Source organism: Accipiter gentilis, chromosome 9 (genome assembly GCF_929443795.1).
Source record: "Accipiter gentilis chromosome 9, bAccGen1.1, whole genome shotgun sequence".
Classification (NCBI taxonomy): Eukaryota; Metazoa; Chordata; class Aves; order Accipitriformes; family Accipitridae; genus Astur; species Astur gentilis.
In genome coordinates this window covers 26,644,440-26,671,752 of record NC_064888.1, presented here as the reverse complement: position 1 = coordinate 26,671,752, position 27,313 = coordinate 26,644,440, and the positions used below count along the sequence as shown (strand labels likewise).

The following is a 27,313-nucleotide window of genomic DNA, read 5'->3' as shown; positions in this document are numbered from 1 at the left end:
GAATTTCAATCATCTCATGTATTTTAGGCCTCTGGAATACTGAAAGGTGAAATCTATCAAAAATTCACATTAGTGTGGCAAATGCAGAAGCACGGCTCCTACTTGTAGGGTACTTAGTTTCCTGTAGGTACTATTACCTGCACTATTTGAGTTTGCATTAGTGAACAAATAGGCACAAAATTCTTATGAAAGATATTTTAAATTGTTAATTGATACTCTTGAGATCTGCCATAGAATGCTTGTCTTTTGTTTCTGTGCTTTTCTTTTTATTTCCTCCACTGTTCCTGTGTAGCTGGGCTTTTTCACTTAACCATTTAACTATTTTGCCCCTTGCTACTTGAATGCCATCTACATTTTTAAAAGGTGTTGTCTGCATCCATTGCAACATAGTCCTTGAAAAGCATAAGACTGAAAACTATTAAAACCTTACAAATGCTTGGGTTTGATTTGTCATGGTATGACCCTGATGGAGTAAAAACTTGATTTTCTATTAAACTTACTTAAAAGTCCCAGTATACTAAAGCAACATCTGATCAGCATAATACCAGTAGGCAGGGAGCTTAACTATCTGAATGTGGGATAAGATAGAAACAAATAACTATACAGGTTGTGCAATTTTTCTGTTAAAAAAAAAATACAGACACTAGATTACAACTGTATATTTGATATTGATAGCTGACAACTTATTTCACTTGCTCAGAACTACCCAAGGAAAATATTGACATTTGCCCTGAATCCCTAGTTTCCTGTGAAGAGGGAAATGCAACACGTCATTTGTGCGTTAGATTGTCTGGGTCCTGTAGTATATAAAAAGCAGATTAAAGAAATGTCTATATGTGCCAGCATCATGTTGTAAGTGAAAGAGACTCTTCACTGGAACAAACCAACCTACCTGAAAAACTTAACCTGAATACTTTTGATTCAGCTGGTTCACAGAGTATCTGAAATGCATCTGTACAAACACAGCACTGAATTTTAAAGAGGCTATAGGAAGAAAAGCAAATAAAATCTGTAAGAATGAGGGTATCGTCCCCAAAGCCCAGAGTTATATTTGGTCATAGCATATACACTTTCCCAACAGAAAGTCCTCTACCAACAAAATTTCAGTCTTTTTTAGAACTGTACCATGCATTTTTTATGGTGTTATCGTTTCTTCCTTTTCCCTGTCCAATTAAGTATTCTTGAACTTTACAGCGTAGCACTACATTTTCTGTTGGGTCTTCAAGGACTTTTGTGACTGTGCTCATGAATAAATTCAGGAACATAAGAAACTGAGGAACTCAACAACTAGGTCATAGGAGGGTTGGGTTTTTTTATGTTTTCCTATGTTTTTCATCATAACACAAGCCACCACATTGGTTCTAAATGGGATAAATACCTATTTGGGCAGCACAGCTAAAAGGGGTATAATCTGACATTTGCAGACAATAGCTGGATTTCCACAACATAACATGAAATATGGTTCCAAGGCCAAGAATTTCTTGAATATGATTTTGCCTTTGTTGAGCTTCAGTTTGAAGTAACTCATATTCATGAAATCTTGGATATGAATTTTAATCAGCTAAAGCCAAATAGAACCACTTTTGTCATGCTAAATGGTACCCAGATCCACAGACACTCCACATAAGCATGGCCATCAGTCAGAAGGCCAACAACTATCCCAACATCCATCATCTGAACATGTGTGTGCTCACATACACATCTGAATGAGCTGCAGATTCACTCTCTCACATACAGATAACAGTGGGAAGCAGTATTCATTTTACAAACATGTTATAATGTGAAAAGCCAGGGTCTTTTACTTGGCAGGTGATGCAATACAAGAAAATGAGGAAAAACAATAGAAGGCATGTGGTCATACTATGCAGGTATATTACATGGTTGGGTAATTACAGTCACATGTAAAAAGCAGTAGAGTTAGAGACCACTAAAGGAAAAGAAAATGGACTTTTATTACTTAATGCTTTATTTTTCTGGAGTAGAAATACAATACTTTTGTTTTGATTTATCTAGGAGGTGCACACCATTATGTGTTATATCATTAATTTATAAGGAGAAATTTCTAAATGGATGTTGTTTTCTAAGTCAGCATGTCTGAAGTTTAAAACCTGTTCTTCCCTCCGCTCCAATATTGAGAAAAGTAAGTGAAAATAAAATACAGATTTAGCAACAACACCCATTATGTGGCCATCTTAATTTATTAAGGAGATGGTTTTTTACATTTTTACATTTCAGTTGCACCAGAAATAGCTACAAGTAGTTGTATCCTTTAATTGAAATGATATGATCATTGCTAGTAGCTTTAGTCACTACAGTGAATGTGGAAAGCCATGCTGAAAAATAGTACTTACAACATTTATTGAAATATGAAGGAAACTTATGTAATCAAAATTGACTGCTTTCATCCAATAGTTATTTTATTTTGCCTGGGGTCACTTAAAAAAAGAACTTGATTCACATTGATATGGAACCCATTACAAACCTTTTAACACAGTGGTGGATTAACTTCTAATATATATACAAAATTTGTCAACATTTGACATTTAATTAGTTGACCCATATCAAAATTCAAATGTTTTTCTATTTTTGTGTTCTTTTCCTGTTTTACAAGCATATGTGCCCAGTCATAAGGATGGCTGTTATATAAGATATGGTCATTGTCCATTTTTGCCTCTTGACTTTCACAAATCCATCAAATCATTCAGAGAGCAGCATAAGATTTTTATATTAGTGCTTAATGTTAATTCAATTTCTAGTTTGCTTCTGCATGTAGACCATAGTACATGACAGTCACTCTGCACTATAAATTGGTTTAAAACCTTGATTAAAGCATTTTAAATGGCATGTAAGCAAAAATGGAAATATTCACTGTAAGTTAAATTTCAGAATTAGTTAATGGTTGGAGGGTGAGAAAGGGAGTGAAAAAGAAGCCAACAAACAGTGACTTCTTCCTAAAAAGAAGCTACTACCACACACAAGGCACGTGGGGTTGGGAGACTAATAAAATTAATGTCTCTCTTGTGCTAGTATAATTATCACTGGCTTTCAGATACCATTATAATGACAGACTAATATTAGAACTGGTTCCAAATATGTGTATTGTATCCCTGGAATTAGCTTATTTTTGAAGCCGTGTGAATCTTCAGAAATTTCTAGGATGTGAAAGGACATTTGCATGTAGAGTTTTGACCTCTTCTCTTGCTCTTTGCCCATTAATGTTTCTCAGCTGGCTTGTCTTCTAACATTCCAAAACTTTCAGTAGCTTTCAAAGCTCAACTTTTCTCAAAAAAAAACCCCAAACATGCTGCTTTTCCTTTCTCCTCCCACTCTAAACTCTGCACAAGCTCACTAATGGATTTAAACATATACTGCTCCAAAACAGTCAGATGGTACCAAACTGAAATTCAAATGTTAATGTTTCATGAACTGCCAGGAAACAAAACAGTGTCTGTTTCTCAGTGGAAATCTGGCATTTCTTGTAAGCATTTAATCTTGTTTGTCAACAACATGTTGGGTCATTGACTTGTAAAGCCTTGAAACAAAGATATTTCTTTTTAGATATTTTAAATATATATCCTACTATTTCATCACTACAAGAACCACACTTGCTAACTACTGTAATTTAAATTTAAAAAATTGGTAGAAACGTTTTTTTCTAAAAGAGATTCAATTATGCTTACACATAGTGGAACAGTAATTTCAATGACATTTGGCACCATTTTTATAACCCACTTTTTAATTGCCTTATTCACAAGTAACTTGGGTCACTTCAAGAAAGAGCCAAAAGGAAGTCTGTTTCAGATCCATTCCTGAACAGCATCTAATGCTATAAAATCAACGCAGAACATTCTAACAGCAGGATTATAGAGTCTGAATACTTAGAAGCTTTGAGAACTTCCTAAGTAGATATTGGCTAACATCAAGCATCAAACAGAAAAGACTGATATTTACATTTTTGAAGACTCATCGTGCTGAGAGGGAAGGGAATGAGGTACACACTGGCTGCCCCAGGACCTTGAATAAGTATTCAGATCCAGCATGAAATCCAAATAAATAAATATTTGTGTATAAAGACCAAGCAGCAATACAGAAATAGAAAAAACAATACTGTATCGTTTACATACCGGTATTCTGCAGAGAAACATGTATGCACACAAACACCAGCAACTTTATTTAACCCAGTGAGTCCTGTATCCTAAACTCGATCTCCTTTTTCCTACTGAAATTCAACTAATACTTTAACATGTACTGGATAGATATACATCGCTTGATAAATGGGTCATTATACTGTTAAATTTCCATATAAGAACAAAGGAGATGAGAAACTTTCAAAGCACTTTTTCCTTTGTTTCTTTCTAACTGGCATTCTCTGTTCAGCTCATGATAACTAAAGTAAAAGGAAATCAAACTTCTAAAATTAAGTTTCTCTACCTTCATAGCTCTCTCCACAATGATCTATCATCCAGAAGCATCATTAGCATCAGACATGTTGCACTGACAGAAGATATTTTTGATTGCATTGGACCAGAAAAGATTTTAATTAAACCATTTAAGCACACTAACAAATCTAATGGCATCCCAGAAAGGCAGGGGATGTTGGGGTGTAGGGGAGGGACTGTTATATTTACAGGCTGTCTGTCAAATTTCTAAATTGGGGAAAAAAAAGTAGATGTTTAAATCAAATATCCTTAACCTCTTTGTAGCCAAGTACTTACAAGAAAATTTCTAAAGCCTTTTGTGTCAATGGTAAGCATTGATTAATACTGTACTAGTCTGGCTCTGCCCCTTCAAGAGGTAGCTCTCATGATTTGGGGCTGCCCTGGCCATAAACCACTAAGCAGCACTCTGCACAGCATCACAGAGCAGAAGAGAGGTCACCACTCCATACTATACGTGTCTTCCACCCCGTCTTAGAAGTCCTCATCCACACTCACCATGCTGTGACCCAACACAGATGAGGTTCATGCTTTGAATGAAGATATCTACTGCCATAAACAATTACACGTGCCTTTCTCCAGTGGCAGAAATGGCTGCTTCTGTTTGAGCCAGTGCCACATGCAGTACTGGCAGCTGGTCTCTACAACACAAAACAGTCATGAAGGCTGAGTTCTTACAACTTTAGATCTAGCGCGTATACTTTGCAGTAAAGGATCTTCATTGTATTGAATCTTGACAATACTGCTGCTTACCTAAATTACCACAGCTGCATATGGTGTTCCTTCTCCTACTTGCAATGACCTGCCAGCACCTTAAAGTCTATCTTTTCACAAAGTTATTTCAGCCAGTGAAACGCAGGAGTCATGATCTTGCTGACGGACTCTGTGATTACCCACTATTAGTGACATTGCTTACTGTGGCTGAGATAACACGATTAAAGAAAATCAACTGCTCATTTTCAAGATGCCTACAGATACACATACATAACATTTTTGTGACTGTATGAATTAAAGAGTATCTATACCAGATAGCTATAACCATTGTGATTATTAAAATGAAGCTAAACAGTGGAACTAAAGCACTACCTCAAGAATATAAACCAGTATCAATGAAGGTACAGCAAATCTATCCCACTATCCAGGGGGTACATTCGAAGTTATGTAGCTCAGCACATTTCTGGGTGGGCATATAAAATTGTTACTTCAATGTAAATGTGCAAAGAGCTTATCATGTGATTTATTTCCAAACAGAAGGTGGCCAGCCATTGGAACACTTGGAGCTGCCAGGCATGTACAAAGTCACATTGGGCTTCTGATTCAGCAAGGGCATTTATTCTTATCATTAAGATTAGCTGCTACTAGTTCCCTTGATGAAATTTAATGTGCTTACAATTATGTATATGATCCTTCTTAATCTTTCAAGAATACGCTCACATTTCAAGAATACTCTCTCGTACAGGTTTTGCTTTTAAGACTGCTGTTGCAGTTTTAAGATTGCTGACCACTTCTGCTATATATTTGCTCTGAGAGGTGAGATGATTCTCATACTCCTTCTGTACAGCCTTTTCAGGCTCAGCTATTTCCCAGCACTTCTTGTTATAATTATTGTTTTTGTCCAGATGCAGGAAGGCGGAATGCAGCTGCTTCTGCAGGCAGTGTCAGCAGGGAGCACTTCTGCACAGTTCCCAGGCCCTTGGCCAGCAGGGGAGAGATGAAGGCCCAAAGTCCCCCACTTTCTGGGATTCTCCAGAATTGATCCCATTGCTCCCAAGAGCCTGACACACCTGCGGAGTCTCTCTATTCAATTATTTGTCCTGTATAGCAGCATTTAAGTAGGATTATGGCTTAACTTTCCCCAAGGAACAAGGGTCCTTGCCAGTCTCACCTATCAGTGACCTAAGAATTGATTCCTGCTGTGTTATTTCCTGTTGTCATTTTCAGCTCCCCTCACAAGAGCAGGATGGAAATTCTTAATACCCAGAAAAGAGAGAGAACTTTTGTTTTTCAATGCAGTGCACAGAGCATCTTCCACTGAGGCAGCCTTTGCTGCCATTCCTGGACAGTACTCCTCCTACTAAGTCAAGGTTCAAAATCTGAAAATGCCACACCACAATCATTTTAGCCCCTGCCTCCCTCAATTTCGTCAATAAGCAAATTAGATTAACTCAAGGGACAGTTTCATACCCAGGTAAAAGGGGCAATGCTCCTCCTCCCACCTTTGCCACGTGTTCTCATTCCCCACACACACACTTTTGCTAGCACTAGGTCTCACTTGGCCACAAAGGCAGTGCATCAAGGTTTTAACCATACCAAAAAAATGTTTCCATCTGGATATTTTTCAGCCAGACCCCTTCCCTAATCCAGCTCACCTCACAACTGCTGGTGACAGGATGGAGGAGGCAGAGGAAGTGCAGTGCCCAGAGCATACACCTTTCCAGGAGGTTTACAGCAGCTGTGAAAAACACAGCTTTGGTAAGAAACTTCACGCAATCCCAGGCAACTGAAGAGGCTGCTGCCAGGGACAGGGTGGCTCTCCTCACCAACAGTTTTGTCCACACACACACACTCCCACCTCCTCCCCTTTCTAGCCAGAAGCTTCCCTTGGTTCAAGGGAATTCCCTTGTTTTGTTTGCAGCTGGTTCAACTCACAAAAAGGTCAGAGAAGCACCAGAGTCAGCACAGGGATGGGAGACATTCCTGCATGACAGGAGTTGAGGGAGAAGGGAGGGAGCAGGACTGGCCCTGTAGCAGTCACAAGCCACTGGGACATTCAGGTGCCTCGCAGAGCTTCCCCCCAGCCCTGCCTGGTGGCACCTTGCTGGCATCAGGGAGACAGCACCAGAAGGGCTCCATGCTAGCTGCGTTTTATCAAACATTCCCCCCAGAAATAGGCTATGAGGCAATTAAACTAAAACTTGCTTGGGTTATCTAGGGGCAAGAGACTCTGTCAGAGGTAGGGAGGATCCTGGAAGAGCCCCCATACTCCCAGCTGGTACGTGGGCCGTGGTGGAGAGGTCTGCTCACTTAAGGATATACGAGGTAGCAAACCCAGATTGTTTAGGTAGGAAAAGATGAACTAGAAAGAAATTGCACATAACCACACAACCAAGGGAGAGCCTTGTTTTCACAACAGTGTTGTTTTAATAAGCTAGACACAGAGGGTCACCACTTGACTCAAATCACCTGCATGCAGTTATTGGAAGGGGACTTGGGTAGCTGGAAGCAGCAGCTGGCCTCAGATGCGGTTCAGCCCTGTCAAAGGGCAAGAGTATTAAAAGAAGCTGACAGTGTAAATCCTGTTAGATGTCACTATTGAAGTGTGTCCAAAACTGGTCAACAGCCTAGTGCATTCCCACCTTGGTCTGAGTCCTGGGGAAAGGTCAGTTCCTAAAGCACCAGTTCTGCTTCCAGCAGAGCCCTGTGCTGAGGACATTCCTGCAGCATGTCCTGTTTCTTGGAGATCTTGGGTCACTGGTATCTTGACTACAGACTAGAAATATTTTCCAGGCCATTAATTCTTGGATGTGGCCAAAAATGGAACTTCTAACACTTCAATACTTCCCTTTATTCTGAATCAGAATGAATAGTTGCAAGTTTCCCATAAAAGTAAAAATAAAATATTTTGGAACCACTAAAGCAGTAGCACTGGCATGGCTCATTTGGGCCTTTTACCTTATATTAAAAACATCAAAATAAATTGATTCAGCTTTGCCAAAATTTTTTATACATTCTTAATCATTGATGAAGTGAAAGGAGTCCTGCAAAACAATCTGTTTTAAATAATGAAGCATTTTTAGAGAGAAATGGTTCTGCTAAAGACTTTCAGCTGGCTCTTCTGAATTCTCTTTTCTAAAAAAAAAAAAAAAAACAGATCAAGCTTCTAATCTTGCAGCTCATATCAGCAGCAGGCTCTGCTGGTTTTTGCTGTGGCTAAATTTCTAGTGGTCATAATTGTTATTTCTGTATGTGGTGACTTGTTTCATTTTTCAAACACTAAAACCCATTTTAATTTGCTTAAGCATATAGCAGTGCGTTACCATAAAGATATGGGAAGTGGTTTTATTTTCTGTGTTCCAGTAAGTGTCCTTTCAATAAGGACATGCAAATACAGAGCTGAGCCCACAGAGCATTACACTGTCAGGGAGGAAGACAATATAATTTTTTAAAGAACCTTGGAAACCTCCCATGTCTCCATCAGGTCAGCCTAAGACTAATGGGGACACCCAAGTTCTAGGAAAAATAACATGAACTTTCCCATTGCATGCACTAAAAGACAGATTTATGTTGCAGATCAAGCTTTACCGTCTTAGACCAAGGCTATTTCTGCAGGCAGCTTTCAAGGAGGGGAGCATTTATTCAGCATGTGAGATTGAAGAAGACAGGTTCAAAAAAGTCTGGGATAGCCAAGTGTGAGCAAGCAGCTCCTGGGGTATAGAATGGGCTGGAAACCCTAGGTCATAAACAAATCATAGGCAAAGCCACTCATAACTTATATGAGAACAGAGGATCAACTACTTTAATCTTTCATTGGAGCTCTTTCAAAGCAAAACTGGTTAACCTTAAATGTGTGCACTTTAGGTACTACTGCAAAAGGCAGTTTCCTCAAAATAATGTAAGCCACAGGGATTCACTGAGCTACTACTGCAGGAAAATATCTTTCAAAGAAAAAACAAGTTTCTAGCATCTCAACAGTTAAATAAATGCAGAAGGGTATCCAGTACAGACTCTCAGCCTTGGAGTTCTGGCAAAACCATACAGTAGTTCAATGCATATTAAACCTAATCAAATCATTCATTGAAAAACTTGGTTTTCACTTGAAATGATAGAGCAGCAATACTACAAACAGATCTCCATCAACGGTGCTAAAGTAATCCTGATTGTCCTAAAAATGTAAAATAGTCTACTGTTCCTTCCAGCATGATAGACATCTAGATCTCGAACTCCCATAATGTGTTGAACACAGTTCTTGGTAACACAACATTAGATGAGCAGTTTTGTTTCACTAGAACCATGCCTGAGGACCAAATACCAGCAGCACTTCCCAAAGGCTGACAAATTCACTGTGGACCAAGAAACCCATCCCCAACAGTCCTATTTACACCGTGCATTTCCTGAATATATTCCCTTGCTACTAACACTGCTACCAACACAACTTCAGTTGTATGTACTATGTGAGGTCTTACATAAGCCAAATGCAGAGATGGCTGCTGTGAAATCTTAGCAATACCATGTATATCAACAATTCTGGCACTTCCAGCATGGCTTATCCTTATGCTTTCATTACTTTGGAAAAGCATCAGTGTCCAAACAGCAAGGAGAAGCCCTGGTGTGTGCAGACAAAGCCAGAGCGACTGCACGTAGCAATCGGCCTCTGTGTCATTGCAGCCGCTCCCACACTCAGACCTGAAAGGTCAAAAGTATATTGGAACTGTTAAGCACCTGCACTGGATTACCAGCTTCAGGATAGATAAGACTGCATCGCCCAGCTCTGGCTGGCACAACTGTTAACAACTAATCTTGTCCTTACAGAGCAGCTCTGCAGCGAACAGGATTGCTGCTCATCTCTGCTTTCACATTAAAGCAGTAGGCTCGCCTATCCGAAATGAGAGCAGCTGTTTCTTACACTACTTCTATAACTGTGACTTTAGTTTCATTGCAGAATATCAACATTTGTGTTCAAGAAATATGATTCACTGTGTTTTGAAAGTAACAGAGATGGAATGATAGAGGCAGCATAGCATGATTCACCTTAGCCTCGAAACTGCACGGAGCTATGTTTGACTAGAATTATGCTACCAACATTTTTTACCTCTGAGATATTTGAAACAGTTATTATGAACTGAGGAGACTGTAAAATAAACATTTACAACCAAAAATTGACCAATATAGTTGGACAATTCTTGCCACAAACTGCCAACCCTGGAAACATAAACTAAGATTTATTTCTTTTTCTTATTTTTGCCCACTTCTAATTATACTTTTACTGAAACACATTTCCTTTCCTTCTTCCTTTGGATTTGTCTCTGTCTTCACCCAGCCTTCTGTTGCTGATCTCTTTCATTTTATTATCTGGAAGACAGATTTGAATGGTGCTTTTAAATTTTCTTATGTTCATTTTAAATTGCATCCTTTGACTATAGATATGGCACCCCTAGGCCATATTTTTAAATAATTTTTTAAATCATTAATTATTTCATTTCTGCATAACTTTGCTCTTTTTTCCTCTTTATTAGTAATTTATCCATTATGTATATAATAGCATTGGAGGCAAAGCTGAATTAAAGCCTCACTGGGGTAGGTATCACACAGAGTTTTAGCAAGGGTTTTTTCTTCAAAGATGCTAAATCAGAATAAGCTAGACAAAATGTGGGAGAAAATAGAAAAATATTTTTTTAAATGCTATTTGAATAAAATTATGAATGAGAAATGAGGATATCAACCACGACCCAGCAAAACAGTTAAGCACAGACCCCAGCAAATGAATATATCCTCTTGCCTTCAGTGGGAATGATTTAAGCACATGCCTATATGCTCTATTGATTCAGACCCCACACGTCTTGCCTGAATTCATGTGACATCTCAGTTTTGGCCATAAAGTCCTGCTTCCCCTCCCAGAGAAACTTACACTTCTGAGTAATGTCACACCTGAGACATGTATCACAGCTCTGAAGTCTTACTTCTCCTGTTTATTCATAACAGGTCTAAAATTGGTAGCTGCTGAACGATTTCCTCAATGGCCCTGCTGAGATTCTTTAATCCTTATCCTCAGCTTTTTGGATGGGAATATTTTAATCCTAATGCCTCTTCCAACCTTTTCCTCTCTAATGAAACTGTTTTTCAGGATGACACTTCTCTAGCAGGAGTCCATGCATTCACAAAGATGATCAGACACCACCAGCTTGCATTACATAAGTGTCATATTACTAAAAGGAGCAAAATTTAATTTGAAAGGCTCTGTAACACAACAAAACAGGATTTGAGTTAGGCTAAAGTACAGGGAATTCCAATTTTAGTATGTAATATAGTTAGAACCTGTTAATCTGCTATGCAAACTGGTCTCACTATAATGCCACTTTGCACACAAAGTACTCTTGCTACCGCTAGATGTCAGTTTTATACACTTAAAATGGATAAATACCTTAAAAATAGTAATTCTCCATTCACAACAGAAACATATTTCTTTATGATGACATTCTTTCTGGACTGACCTTTAATTTTAAGGATTCCACATTTTATTTACCTTCTTCTTTTCTGCCCCCGGTGGGGCACAGTTCTCCTTTATCTAAGAAAAAAAAAAGACCTAAAAATTTTCCACTTTGCATTTATTCTGTGATTTATTCAGACTGAGACACTCTGACAGTTTTTGCCAGATATCACTGGCAAAAGTCTATAGCTCAGGTTGTATTTCTAGAGACCAGCACTGAGATCTTATTCCATAAAGACATTTTAATATTCCATAAGGACTTTTTTACTAAGAAATGCCATTATCTTCTCTAATTACAGATAGCCTACTATGCCAGTTAATAGGTGATATCATTAACATGGCTTATTACATTCAGTGATTTTTTTCAGTTTTTTTTACTCATATTGACTGCCTAAAGGTAGATCATTTTTATTTACACTCCAAATTTCTCTCAGAAGTGAAAAACATAGCTGTTGATTCCTCCCAATCCTGTCAATACCAGATTCCATGAACATAAACAGGTCTTAATATTAAGTTGGTCATACTGAATACAGAGCTTCTATAATATATTATGCATTTACTTTGCCATAACAACATGAAATTGCTTTACATCAAGTAAGTCTGGGTATTTACTCCCCCTCCCAAAAATCGAAGAAAATTAGGAGGAAGTCAAATTCATTATGTGATATTCTATTCAAATGCATACACACAAAAAGTAACAAACTCATTTCACAGCAAACCTCTCCAAACTGGTCCATGCTCAGAACTGGCAACGCTACAGAATGTAACTCAGCATTATTGTAAGGTAATGACAAGACTGTCACCTTACATGCAGCTTTACTGCCCAGATATTGACAGCTTATCTAGCAACACAGTATGTTTGTTTATCATAAACTCAAAGGAATCCCCTTATCCTCATTCACATCAAAATTTGACCTTTTCAGACTCCTACTGATCCTTCACAGCTCTCCTGGATTGTTCAAAGTATTATTTGCACCTGCAGCCATATCCATCTTATACAGGTGCTTACCTACAAGAAGGGTCTAAAGAGTAAGGAACAGGAAAGAGATGTGCTTCTATGAACTTCAAAATATAGTTGAAAATACTGTATCATACAATCAACTGTATCAACAACCTTCTTCAAAGACATCTGAAAACTTTTTTGAGACTAACTCTATGAAAAATACACCTTAGCACAACCTCAGCTAGGAACTGTGAAAGTGTGAAAAAAACACTCCAGAGCAAATTTGGAGGGCAAAACACGTCAGGTCCTGTGACTTCTGACAGCCATGTTTATGACTTAGATGCCTTCCTCAGAGAAGGGCTAAACCTGGGGCAGGTGATGGTGCCATATATGCTACACACTGTGTTACAACATTTTATCCCATGTGAGAGCCCCATTCCCGTTACCTTCCTACCACACTTACTCAGTTTCCTCAAACCAGGACTCCACTTGCATGCTGGCTTCCCCTTATCCACCTACCAACCATCCTCTGCATGTCCCCAAGTCTGCAAAATGCCATAAGTCCCACCCAGCCAAGGCATGTAAGACACACGCACACGCACTGGCCACCTGCGAAGCACATGCAGAGAACCAGAGCACCTCAGATGTGCCAGTTCACTGGGCATGTACTGCACAGTCCGCGTGCATGAGTCAGTCCAAACTTTTCCGGCCAAAAATGCATAAAACCTACTTACAGGTCTGCAGCTCCAGACTGTACAGAAATTTAGCTTCTCTGCTTTTGATGTAAGGCTTCCCCTTTGTCAGCACCCATGCTGGCAAGCAGCTACAGCAGGATAGACTCAGATCCAAGACATGCTTCTGCGAGTAAAGGAGCAAGAGACACACCTCAAACATTTGCACCACTGCAGCATTTCCCCCTTTCCATGATGCTATCTGCAGAACAAAGCTGGTTGGCTTGATCTGCAAGCTAAGAGTTTTGGTTACTCTACTGAGCTAAGCGACCTACTGAGTGAATGAAGCAGCCAGTAGAAAAGAGGAAATCAATAGCAGGTTTGAAGAGAACATAATTTTTATACGCTTTCTAAATTGCACTCTAACATGAAACTGTAAATACAAAAACCCCTAACATTCCAATCTGTCCCTTTAGTTCCTTATTGTATATTTGGCAACTCATATCCTTCCAGGAAAGAAACTACTTTAACTTCTTCTTTACCACACATATCCATTTGCAATATATTCCATTCATGCCAATATGAATCACTAACAATATATATTGTAAGTAACATCAGGAGCAATGGATGATTAAAACCTGGAAGAATTAGTCATCTTCTTACAGAAGCTACCATGTAATTTCAAAAATGTTGAGTTTGCAAGATATTTTTATGCTCTTTCCTAAGACCAGAATTTTGTTGCTAAAATGCAGCAGCAGCTCTTAGCTGCAGTCAATGGTGCAATTTACTGAAGGGGGGGGGGGGGGGAAACCCAAACAAACAAACAAAAAAAAACAAAATCCAAACATATAAAATAAGAAAAGATAGCTTTCAACTGGACCTCTAGATGCCAGTCTCCTCAAACTTCATGGAGGCTCATAGCTTAATCCCCTTATTGAAGGCTGTCTCAGAAAAAAAAGGAATCAGGTTAAAACCCTCTATACAAGACATTCACCAGTAGAGGAAGTGCTTAGATCCATCACTTCCTCCTCTACCAAGCTCAACTACTAGTTTAAAAAGTGCTTGATCTGACCATACCCACAGCACTTGCTTGTGTGGAAAGAGCTGCCTACGGCAGAGCGCTGCTTAAGCAGCACGTTCCAGCAAACATCAGCTTGGAAGGGTAGTGAGAATTACACAAGCTATTTGGCTGCAATCACCAAGCAATTATACCTCAGCAATCCTAATACACTCAAGAAAGGGTTTAAATAGTCTGTTTTGCAAAGAAAAGGGAGTGAACAAAAATCAAATCCTTACCACAAAAAGCATAGCCGTTTCCTCCCCTTATTTAGAGGGTGCAATAACAGGGGAGGAAATGGCCCAAATATTGGTGATCATTGATCTGCAGAGGCAATTTGGTGAATCATCATAACAGCTGACAGAGTCTGAACGAGCCCAGATGGGCCTGTATGTCAATCAGACAGCTCAATATAGTCTTAAATTTCCTCAGGAATTTGGTGATTTCTAGATCTGCTAGATCATCTGCTAATTACCATACGCACTACGTGTAGATATGCAGCTGCTTTTTGTTACAGTATAATTACAGGCTAAGTATTAAATGTAGGGGGTTCTCTAGTGTCTGAAATGGCATATTTTCACAACAAATATATCAAAGAACTTTTAAAAAATGCAGAGGTTCACTTGAATTTAAATACAGACTGAGGAAATAGGTTTTCTCTGAGATCTTACATGTTCTCTACTTGATCTCCTTGTCTCATGCACTTGTTACTAGTGTCTTATTTTGTATGCCTGATACCAACTGATCTATCATGCTGATGAGATGGTGAAAGAAAAGGCAAAACGGTTTGGAATGGGACTGATGGCTGGGGCGTTATTCAGAAAAACAGATAGAGCTGGAGGAACATCAATCATTACAATGAATTCAGTATCACTGAAGTCACTGGAAAGTATCTGTTTCAGACATTTCACATCCATTATAGGTGTGCCTAGGAAGTCTCAGAAACAAGCAAATGAATTTCCTCTTTCTGACACAAAAATAGAAGGATGGTTAGAATTGCATCTATTAAATGGACATGTTTTCAGCCTGACCTATCCCGTGTTGAAATCTATGCTGAGAAAGAGGGCATTTTAGCATTAGCAGGTTTCCGGACTGAAACCATGCAATCACACACTTGGCCTGGGTACAGTCCAGAGATTTTACTGGAAATTTTGCACTAAAGGAAAATACATAGATTAAAAAATGTTTAATTTAGACTAGCCTAAAACTCTGACTTAAGAAGTTTGGCTGCAAGCTGCATGGTAGCTTGAACATCAGAAGTACTTCTGCTGCTTTAGTGCAGTGCATGGACTCTTGGACACGTTGAGGTGAAAGGTATATGGAGCTACACAAATTATTGAACTGATTTGGCTAAATCATTTCCAGTACCTGAATTAGCTTGTGCAGCACTAGAATGGGCACTGTATGTGCCAAGGTGGCACACTAAAAATACTATTTCTTTTTCATCCCTTGTTTTTCATGCGTTGAGAAGTCATGCAGAAGTCCAGCACAAGGACAGGCCAAACTGGGATTTAGTAGTCTCCCAGCCACTGTTAATCTTCCACTCAGCCATTGTTATACTAATCTGCTGATTTCAGTTAAAAAAAAATAAAAATAAAAATTCTGATAGAGCTGAAAAGAGACCATATCAAATGGCTTGCTTATCGCTTTTTGAATGATTCATTAACCAGCATAATTTAATCTGCTACATGCCTGGTTAAATTCCAGTTTAACAGCATAGTGTGTGCTACCAGCTTTCCAGAAATGTTACAACAGGCCAGTAATAAAAAGTTAAGCATTAACCAAGATGAGACAACCATGTAGCTACAAAACTAAAACCTAATTTTTAGGTCTTTGCTTAGTTCACTTAATGGATTGGTCTTGATTGAATTGATCTTTATTTAAAATAAAAACCCTGTTTTCTCTCTTTTCAGAATATATCAGATTATGAGCTGAGCCGATTCAAAATAATGCACCAGCCGTAAGTTTCTCATTATTTTCTGCTTCCCCATTAGATGACTAATACTCTGTTATACTCTGACAGTCTCTCTGTTAATGTATAAGGAAAAATGAGAATTGAAACTTGCTCATGTGAAGGGCATTAATTGATGGGGGTGGAACTTCCTCAGGATTAGGATCCTGGAAGGTTTACAAAAACTGTGGTTCAAATCAGCTGACAAGAAGGTTTTTTCTGCACCAGCTGCTGGGTGATATTCTTCTTCAGAACACACAGGGACAATCTTAATGTTAGGTAAAAAAGTACAGGGTCAACTTCTTTACTTAGATAGGGTATGAGGCTAAATTTTCCGAATTGGTTCATCTGCTGTTTAGGGATCAATTTAAGTGATCAGATTAACAAAGTGCTATGTTAAAAGTAATTTAAATAGAATTCTGAGTAAGCAAATACAGGTATAACACAGTAAATACCTTCATGTAATTTGTGACAAATGAACTTCATTTAGAAGGATATCCTTAATGTTCAAGTATATTATTTCTCTTGTATTACTGCACAGAAATAATAACAGGGAGTTTTCTCTATAACCCAATGAAACCAAGAAGAGTTCGGTCAATTGAGTTGCTCTACTTCACCTAATGGTTGTTACTATTCCATGTGGGGGGTTTTTTCCCTACCTGGAAATTGTATCTATTTACAAAACCAGAATTCTTTTTTGAATCCCATTCTATTGGTAAGGAACTGGAGGAACATGGAGGCATATTTACCCATTAAAATCCTATTCTTATTGATAATAATTTGATGAGACAATAAGTTAATATTCTTCTGGTTTGTTTTAATAATTAACTAGATGAGTAAGGAAAATATCAAAGGACTTTCTTGCAAAGTAATTAAGTCTATTGGGACATCATTTTGAGAGAAAATGTAGAGAGCATGAATATAAAGTTAACCAAGGGTGTGACCTCTCTTTCTATGATATACATGAATCTGATCTACTACAATATTGGGGCAAACAGAAATCTACTGAACTGAGACCAACAGCTGGGCTTCTACTGATGTGGGCGTTCAAGCTTTGGATTCTCAAACTGTGTATTGGAATAACAATGGTGTTTTGTAATATGAATTCTGTTGTCAAATACAAGGCAAAAGACCAAGGTAGATCAAGTCCAAAGCAACAAAACTCCTGAAATGCATAGTGTGGATCACATCCCTACCACTAACCTTCACTCTAAAATCTTTGGCTCTTGCATCTTACTACTTGCTGTTGCAAAAATTGCCTGAGTTTCTAGCACTTGAACAGTTTGCCTGTTTTAACTGGGAAAGGTCCACATTGATCCACCTAAGCCAGATGAACAGGCCTGTTCAAGTCTGTTCTTACAGCAGGTAATCCCCAATGGACCAAACCACTAAGGATAGATAACCAGAAAAATAGTAATCTCCAGACAAGGTGAGACCAAAATCCTGTGTTTCTCTTGGCAGTGGCCTGTGCTTCAGGTCTCTGCCTATTATGAAAGTTTCTTCCTGGGGCTTCATTAGACAGAAGCTAGGTCCCCTGATGTGCCACTGTCAAAGGCTCTTTGCCTTTCCCATTCTAGGTCTCACTAGTGCAATACAGTGCTCTTTTCCATAAGAAAGATTTTGAGCCTAGAAGGCTGTAAATGCTCTGTGAACTAAAAGACACAGTTATTCTACATTCTGCTAGGAAATCCCATCACAGATGTACTACAGGAGCAATCTGCAGCCATGCATGGGTATGCTTCCCTGACTTCTGCACCAAATATCTCCGCTAACTCAATGGAAGGCTCTTTCCCTCTAGTCAATACTCTACCTGTTCTTTAAGGGGAAAAGATAACAGGGGCAAAAAAGACAAAATGTTTTCTCTGGGAAGAGTTTGTCATAGTAATTCCATTTTGATACTCTGAAATAAACGGGTTTTGCACTACACTTTTCATGAAGACACTTATTATACTCTGTTATTTCAATTAGCATTGGCTTTGACAGCCTAATGACAGCCTGATGTAAACTAGTTCTCATCAACACTTAAAGCCACAGGTCTACCTAGGTTGCTTCTGAAAAGCTACTGAATATAGTAGTGAAATTATCAGGGTGCTCTGCTAGTGTCCTATCCTATCCATGAAATGCAATAGTGAAAGATTCCTTCCCCACTTCCCAAAACAGTAACAGAAGAGAGGTGCTGCTTTCAAACACGGGACATCAGACTACTGAGGCACTAGTCCAATGCTCTCTGGAGCTGGCTGCCAGGGTTGTGCAACAAACTGCTTTTGCAGGTTTATATGTTTTCAACAGTCCTGATGTTGAAACCTTGACCTTTGCTTAAAGCCGTTCCTCCTGCAGAAGCACCATTGCATTTTTCACTCTGGACAGCAGACTCAGTTGATATACTCTCACCCTGAAAGCCTGGGGTCACCCAAAACACTTGAACAAGGTCACTCTCAAGAATGGCAGTACAACAGCACTCTCTAGATACTTCCCATTGGAGAAATCTCAAACACCCACTGATTACAGTCATGGGCTCATTTTTTCAGTGCTAAAATTTATGCCAGGAAGAACACTATGTAGAACATCATACTACATTCAGGAGCACTCTTTAAGAGAGCACAGATATTTCAGAATACTCGAACTTAAGTGCTTTCCAAACATGCTGTCTTGCTATCTGTACTTAACATTTTAATAAGCAGTGCAAATAAGATTGGTAGTTATAACTGTATTCAGCAAAACCGGCATATAAGCTATAACTCAGTTATAAACATCCATAATTTGGAAGCACATCTTGAGAAAGAAATGTAATTACAGCTCAGTCACCTCAGTACAGATAGTCCAAGACTTACAGTATCAGAGGTTTATGCAGAAGTCGTTTCACAATGCTTTCAGCTTACTCAAGTTTCACTTTCCCAGGGACTGTGAAATTAGAAGGCCTTCTTTATAGCTAATGTGATTAGAAATTCATCCCAAATCAAACTCAGAATAAATTTTGCTCTCAACTCATGAGCTCTGGGGACTGTTTTCCAAAATCAGGACTGGAATCTTTCACCACAAAATCAGAGCTCCCTATCGTATGTACAAATTCAGAAGCCTTTTCTGGCTACGTTGCATTGCTAGGTAAATGAGAATCTTCACCTGCAAATCAGGTATGAGATGTCAAGTCTTGAGTTTACCATTTCTGTATAGCAACATGTAATTATGGAAGATCCTGGATAATAAGTGAGCTGTGATAAGGAACACATAATTACAGGCTTTGTTTAATTATGGTGTGGGCAGCGTTTGATCTCCTTTTCTTGAAATAAACATCTACCAATTTTCACTGCTGTGAAAATGTTACTAGTTTATTTTACCAGGAATTTATAGTATATTCAGAAAAATTTGCTATTCATAAATCAAGTAAGTGTTCTGTAATTAAGACTGATTTCTAGATTAGTTTCTAACATCTTTTCTTTCATTTGTTCACAATTTTTAATAAGGCCAGACTGAAATTTTTCATCCTTGCCTTCCAATCAAAGGAGCTGTCTTTTCCTGAGACATATAGATAAATTCTCAATTGTAAGAGATGTTACATATCAGGAAAGTACCTTTGCAATTCTGAGATGTTCCACTTGAAATGTCTGCACTTGCATAATTCAAACTGCAAGAACTAGAAACTTCAACTCCTTTTTTGTCCCCGTTCCCCCACCCCCCTCAAATTTTTTCTTTTATTTCTTCATTAAGGAAGGTAAACAACCTAATGTGGAAAATTCACTTTTCAGCTTTTTCACAGCCATCAACATGTAAATCCACAGGCAAGTTCTCCATACACCAGGTGCAAAGGCCTGGATCCCTTCTTAGCCCCTTTGTAGCTGGGTCAGGAGAGAGTTCGCAAAGCAAAATCTTTCAGGGTGATGGTGTCCAATAATCACACAACCTGGATTTCATAAATGTGGATTTGAGACCTTGCTTTGCCTAAGTAAACTCAGCTAAATTATGTTAGCGTTCCCTGCTTCCTTTCCCACCTGCAGTGTGGAAATAAGTATTTCCCTATCTCACAGGGTTGCTATAATGGAAAAGCATCAGGAATTGCAATGTCTTTACTTGAAATAGTATGGAAAAGTGTACAGCTGCACTGCAGTTGAAAGCTGTAACTTGCTTCCCAAGGTCCCATTCACCAGCTGTGAGGCCACCGGGCCACAGGAGTTCCATGCATTGGGGACATCTGAATATTGTGGAGATTACTGGCCAAGCAGTGGCCAATACTGCCATCTCTGCAGCTGCCAGACAGCCCTCTCAGCTGTCAGGGGCCACCCCACGCTTGCAGGCAACAAAGGAGGACAATGGTTCAAAACAGACCTCTGCTGGCAAAATGATTTTTAGTCTGCTGGTGACAGAGATTTACACCCATCTTTTCTCAACAATTTAGTCAGACACTTCAATGCATTTTAACTCATTGTCTATGCTTCTAGTGAGAATCATTGTCTCAAACACTTGCATGCATAATACATTTTCTTCTGTTATATTTTTACTTATTAAAAAGACAGGAAAATTGAAGGCATCAACATTAAGACAATAGTTAAAATTAAGAATAAAAGAGAAGTCAAGAAATAAATCAGTAGACTTCTAACAGACTACAATGACATTCAAATTTCACATGGAGAGAATTTTCTAATCCTGTCTAGAGGGTGTGATTACATAGGCATTATTATTAAATTTATTCTTAATAAATAAATGTAGTCAATAAATAAATGTAGCATGTGCAACATGATACTTTCAGTTTCACTTTGAAATATTTTTCTTTCTTGCCCCTATATTTTTATTTCAGTGGATTACTTTGCCTAACCAAAGACAAACCCTAATTAAAATAATCAGTGAGATTTCTATGAGAATTAGGCTGTTTCCTTAAGAAATAATACAGACAAAGAGCTTTTGCTTTCTCTTTAAGCAAGATGCAGCAGTACAGAAACCTTGTGACAACATGCATTTGGACTTTCTCCACTCCAGAGAAAGCTCCAAGCTGAAAAACCAAAGGTGGCAGATGAGTTTTATGCCAATACTTAGTAAGCAGGAAAGGTTTTCCCCTCTTCTGGGGATATACCATAATGGATTTTTAATTAGGCTATATCATTTAAATACCAGTGCTGACTCAGGCTGAATGTTTTATGTCTAAACATGTAGATTTGGTTCCTTGCTTTCCTTAGTTTTTGATGTACTTTAAATGCCACTTTCAAAGTCTCCACTTATTCACAAAACTGGAAGAGGCCAGGGCTGCAAATTCAGAAGATACCTCTTCATACAGTGACCTCCCAACAAAAATGATACCTGAGACTAAAAGAGGTTTCCACTACATAACCACTCTAGTGTCACAGAAACATACTACAGGACACATGCTTGGTTGCTATATACGCTCCAAAAGAAAAACCAAAATTATCTGAATTTGACTTTAAATCACATTTTTATATATTATTTCCTCATTTTTAGCATAGAAAGGCTATGACAAAAGTCTACTCAGGCATCAAATATTTACAGAGGCAGCCATTGCCTGCTGATTAGAATTAATTCTGGATATTCTCCTGTTCAGAGGAGGATCTAGGAAATATTTGCTCAGCAAAGTAACACCATCTTGCCTCCTTTTACAGCAGCAGAGGATATCACACTCCTGCAGCAGAAAGGGGGCAACAGACACTTGCATTACATCAGTTTCTCTTCCATCCTGCCATGAGCAATCGAGACTTTTGCAATGACACCAGTTACTTGAGAAGGAGGAAAGACCCCCTCACAGCTCTGGAGCATATTGTGTTCCAAGTTCTTCTAGGAAGCTCACTTCTGCTCTTGTAACTAGACTGTTCACCATACTATCTTAAATCTAAAGCCAGGCAAAACTGGTATTCTGAAATAATTTTTGAAGTGTTTTGCCAAAGCTTAACAATGAAAGAATGGAACTTAAAAGCCTTGTGGCACCACCATAGACCGCAAGGATCTGAACCTGAGACCACAGTTTAATCAGAGCACCTTCCCCATCTCAGCTCCATGTCAAAAGAAGTACCTAGTCAGGTGAACACAGACACATTCCAATACTATGAATCTATAACTGGGCACCTTTCCTAGTACTAAGGAAATCCAATCCAATCTTCTAACCAAGCTTTGCCATATTTTTGAGATCTGTCAAAAATTTATGATAGTCTATCTTGGCAAAATATGCTGTCCACTATTTAAGTCCAATAGTATCTGATACTTTTCCATAGAGAAACAGTGAATTTGTATTTTATGCATTGCTTTATACCGAAAATAATGCGTAAAGAAAATTGCACAAAGGAGAAACTATTTCTGCACATCACATTCTCCTACAACTGCGACCACACAGAAGACATTTTCAAACAAACTCTCTTCCTAAACTGGACACGGAGATGCAATGTGGCATTACATTAACGGTGTTCTAGGTGGCATGAAAACTAACCTAATATAGAAGACATTCAAGCTAGCAATATGTTCAGCTGAAGAGCAATGTATATCACCTTATGTTCAGTCCTGTGCAGTATGGCTTTTAGATCATGAGCGACTTGTCTCCTGTCAGCCCACCATCTGCTTATAGTTCACAATTAAGACAAACTCAGAGATGCAGTACTTAAGCAACAGCCTTACTTGTCTTGCAGCACTCCTTAAAATTTTAAATGAAGGATATTTTAAACAAATACAATGTCTAAAAAGCCCCTACTTCAGTGGCCTTTCTCACTAAACAATTTCTTCAACTGCAGTTGTATAAAAATACTAAGTGAAGTTGACAGGAAATAACCATGATTACAAGGCTGTCTTTGTTACCAAAAATAAAGATGTAGCTAGAAACTACATTTGGCAGAGCTTGTAGAGAGGAAACAGACACCTGTATACAAGAACCATTGGAAGTCACTAGAGACTGTAAATAAAACAGCATCCAGTCTTTGAAAAAGATAGTACAAATAGTAGCAATACAGTTCTCTCAAAGGTTGAAAATATACAAAAATACACCAAATATACAAGTCTGTATTTTCTGATCAAGTTCCGATATGCAGATATTTGCTGGGGTCTTACTACTTTCCAAAGAGCAATGATGGCAGTTCAGATGTTATCATGTTACAGTATTGCAGCTGTGATTAAAGTGGAAACTAACTTGGCAGTGTTTTAGTTCTTGTGGTTCCGTGGACTGTATTCCTGCCCCTGGGCCGAGTAGAAAGAATATACAACAAAAGGCTTTCTTTATGCACATACTACTGTTAGACTGAATTATCACTATTGCAATGATGAGGAATGCCTCAGGGTTACAGATACATTGTCAGAGTTGGCGGGTTTTTTCCTTTTTAATGAAAATTGCATCCAGAAACTCCAATGAAAAAAAAAGAATGTTGTCCTTTTCCCCATCCTTTCTTACTGAAAATAATCCCGTTCTCAAACAGTTGAAAAACCAGTTGATATTATCTGGAGGTCACCAAAGAACTGATAGGATATGATGATGTCAGAGGAAATCCCAATTTTTCTTCCCAACACCCTTGATGCCTGCAATGGAAACCAGTTTCAGGTTGTCTGAGTATCTTCCATGGCACATTTTTTCCTCCCTATCCCAGTCAGGAAAATACAGAGAGGCACAGAGGTTGCAGTATTAGCTGGCTTATGTCTGTATATGTAATATATATACATTGGTACAAGCCTAGAACTGTCTCCAGAGTCTCCTCCTCTTCTTCAGCCCCATGATTTTCCATCACACTCTGTTCTGGAGCCTGTTCAGGACAACTTCTAGATTAGAAAATTTTAGAACTGGTCAGCCTTGCTCAATCTCCTTTCATGGTACCCTACCATGCTCAGCCATCTATGGAATGCCATTGCGGGGGGGGGGGGGGGGGGGGGGAGGGGGGGGGTAACAGTGTAATTATAGAAGTGTTTCTTTAATATTGGAAAAACTATGCTTATTTTTAGGGACATTAAGCAAGATAAATCACAAACTTTTTTTGATAACAGTGTGACACACTAGTGCTAAAAAAATACTAGATTTCTATTAACCCTCTTTGAAGAGCAAGAGTGGATCAGCCTCTGAGAAAAAAGCATATGCTGGTCCAGCTGTAGGGAGAGCCAGGTATGTAACAGTCAGTTTAATCTCCCCAAGTTTTAGTGAAAGTAGAAACTTTTATCTTTGTTAGTACTCTAGACCAGCCTAAATAGCAATAGAATATCAGTTGCAGAGCAACCTACATTGGGTACCAAAAATCAAAGAAACAAGTCACCTTTTTAAGACACAGACCCAAATGACCTGCTTATGTTTGTACACTAAGCCAGAAGCAGAACCAGAAATGGGAGCTGTTGCCCAAATCACAAACCGGTTCTTCACCATCATCATATGTCTGGACAGGATCTTTTTCCTCCACCCTGTCAGCTGATGTGCTTTCCTTTTCTCTATTACATGGCTGTACTCAGACCACAGAGAAGAGGTTGTAGTTTTGATTCACTGGTCTTTCTTCCCTTTTAGAAAACCATATTTGCTAGTCAGAAAGTGCTGCACCTGGGACTCAAAACTCAGAAGAAAATAACTTCTGGCTCATTCAAGCAATGAAGTGTGAAGGACTATTAATTTATAATCTCATTTTAGCAGAATTCCACATGTGCCCCAGCTCAAGTACACACTGGGCAGAAAACAGAGCAGATGTCTTGGCTCATTTTGCTCCAAGTCTCCAAACTGGAGTCCTCTCAGTTTTTGAAAGAAATACAATATTTAATTTACAGTGTGTTATCAACACATATTTATGCTCTCTGCAGGAGAGACGTTTCATTCTTCTCGCTTTAGACTAGCCTCTGTGAAAACGAGTGAAATCTTAACCTCTTTTTGCTTTTGTATAAGCATGCAGAGCTTCATTCATTAGTTGATACGTTTGTGCTGTGATGGCAGGTGGTCTATGCAGTATTTCTAAGATAATGAAGGAAAGTATTAAACCCTTTCATACGGACTTTCTTGAATTCAGAAATGAGAAGAGAGCACTTAAATGGTTGAGATAAGATACTAAGCCATGAAAACTGCGGTGCTTAAAAATGGGGTCAGCTGGACAAGCAGGGTAGAGGAGTTACAAGATGAGCTGCAAGGAGAAGTTAAGGGACCATGGCAGGAGAGCCTGTTGCAGCTGCAAGCCAGACAGTTGGTGCTGTAGCAACCAGTCACTTGAAACAGCTTCAGGAGAGGCTGTTCAGCGCAGCTGGCCTGGCAAAAGACGAAGTGCAGTTGGTAGGAATGCCACAGCAGCACTTTGTGCAACAGAATTCAAGACCTGAAACCCAACAGCCTGCACAGCTACAGGTGGCCAGCCATAGAATTACCAAACTTGCCAAAAATATATATTTCAAAGATTTGCCCCAAACAAACGCAGAAACGGCATTCAGCAATTCTCTTTACTAGCACCTTCCTCATAAACTCCCTTTCCAAGAGCAACACCAATGTGAGGAATGTAGGACTTCCTTAGTAACACCACAGACACTGGCATGATGGTACTTGTGCATATCTACATGACAGATGGTATTAACCCTCATCAGCACATGATTCAGAGCATCAGAGAGCCTCTCTGGAGAGATATATGTAACCACCTAAATACAGACAGTATCATAATGCACATATCTATGAAATTAAGAGTCACAGGCAACTTCCATGGCAGCTTTCTCTAATTTTCAGTGCTTCAGAGCATCTGTACACTTGCAGTGGTTGCAGTGTAGGGACTGAGGAGCTAGCAGCAAGCACAGGAGCTGCTCAGCTGCCAGAAGCAGGAAAGCTGCTGAACTACTGGATGCTGCACGTGATCTGAAATGCCTTGTCTCAAGGTGCAGCTCTGCTACGTCCTGTTCCAGAGACTGCTCAGTTGTTCACCAGCGCTGGCACTGTGCTCTACTGCACAGTGTGAACACACTTTGACTTTACAGTCTTGATGTTTATTTACAATTCTTAGAAGTAAAATTCAGCTATGCTCTGAACTCTTGAAGAGGTGAAGTGTTTTCAGGCCAGACTATGGCCAATCTCGGCACGCTAACAGCAGTCTATGCAGCTTCTCTGCAGCATGTTACAGTTTAGGACTAATCAGACCACCTCTCGCAGCTTATTTTATCAACCTGCTGGAGGACAGAGGGATGAAAGGACATTCTCCAAAGTAGGCAGGTAGTTCAGTCTCCCTGCCCAAAGCTGTCCTGGGCTGGGCTGAGACTGCTGTTTACAATGGAAGAGTATTGCCCGATCTGTTTTAAAAAAATATTTTCTTTTATTCTTCCACAAGCCGTGCCTGATTTTTCAAAGTCTGACAATCTCCTGCTTTTCCTAATAGTCAAGAGTTCTGAGGGGGGAAAAAAAGAGATTTTATGTATTTCACAGTTCTTATACTAGCTTTCCTGTTTTCCATTCTCCTCCACTCACTGCCATTGCACATTTTAGGTACTCTCCAATGATATCCTTGACAGAGCATTAAGTCTCAGTTTCTTCTTCACAGTTCTGGCACTTCAGTTTCCCCAGACACCTGCTACCACAGCTCTGTCATTTCTCCTATTTAGTTCCTCACTGCCCAGTTTCATGGCTTTTTATTATTTCACAAAGCTCTCAGAATACAGAGAATAACCTAAAAATATCTTACCATTTCAGTTAATTTCCCTTACCATACATTTCATAAAAGCAATCAGATCCTTTTCTAAATCCCTGATCTGCCTGATCTAATTAATTACCTTTATCAGTATATATCCTCCTTATCTTTATTCCTCTGGCTCAAGCAATAATATTCTGAAGAAATACACAGGAATATAAGGCATATCCATGCTGTTGCTTTAATGAATAGATGTTACAGTTCAAGATCACAGAAGTAAAAGCATTGTTTGTATTGCTTGAAATGCCAGCATGAACTACCAGCTATATTCATTTTACAATACTGATACAAATAATGTTTAAGAAATTATTCATAACTAGATGGGTTTTGTCCACATATAGACCACAAATAGATAGATTTAAATATACTCTGAAAAAAAAAATTCCAAATTCACATACTTCCTGCCATTATTTTGTCTGATTAAAGAAACAGAAGTATGATTCACATGTACAGTCT

General features: G+C 38.9%; 1 protein-coding gene across 4 annotated transcripts in view; it reads left to right on the top strand.

Annotated features, from left to right (window-relative positions):
* BLNK (B cell linker) overlaps positions 1-27,313 on the top strand; it is a 103,019-nt gene that overhangs the window by 15,684 nt on the left and 60,022 nt on the right. For 3 of the 4 annotated variants that reach the window (XM_049809873.1, XM_049809875.1, XM_049809879.1), the window contains exon 3: positions 16,225-16,271. In XM_049809873.1, coding sequence (XP_049665830.1) covers positions 16,225-16,271 — 47 coding nt within the window. Of the gene's footprint in view, positions 1-6,898; positions 6,909-16,224; positions 16,272-27,313 lie in introns of those variants that run through there. The other variant, XM_049809877.1, reaches the window with a different exon arrangement.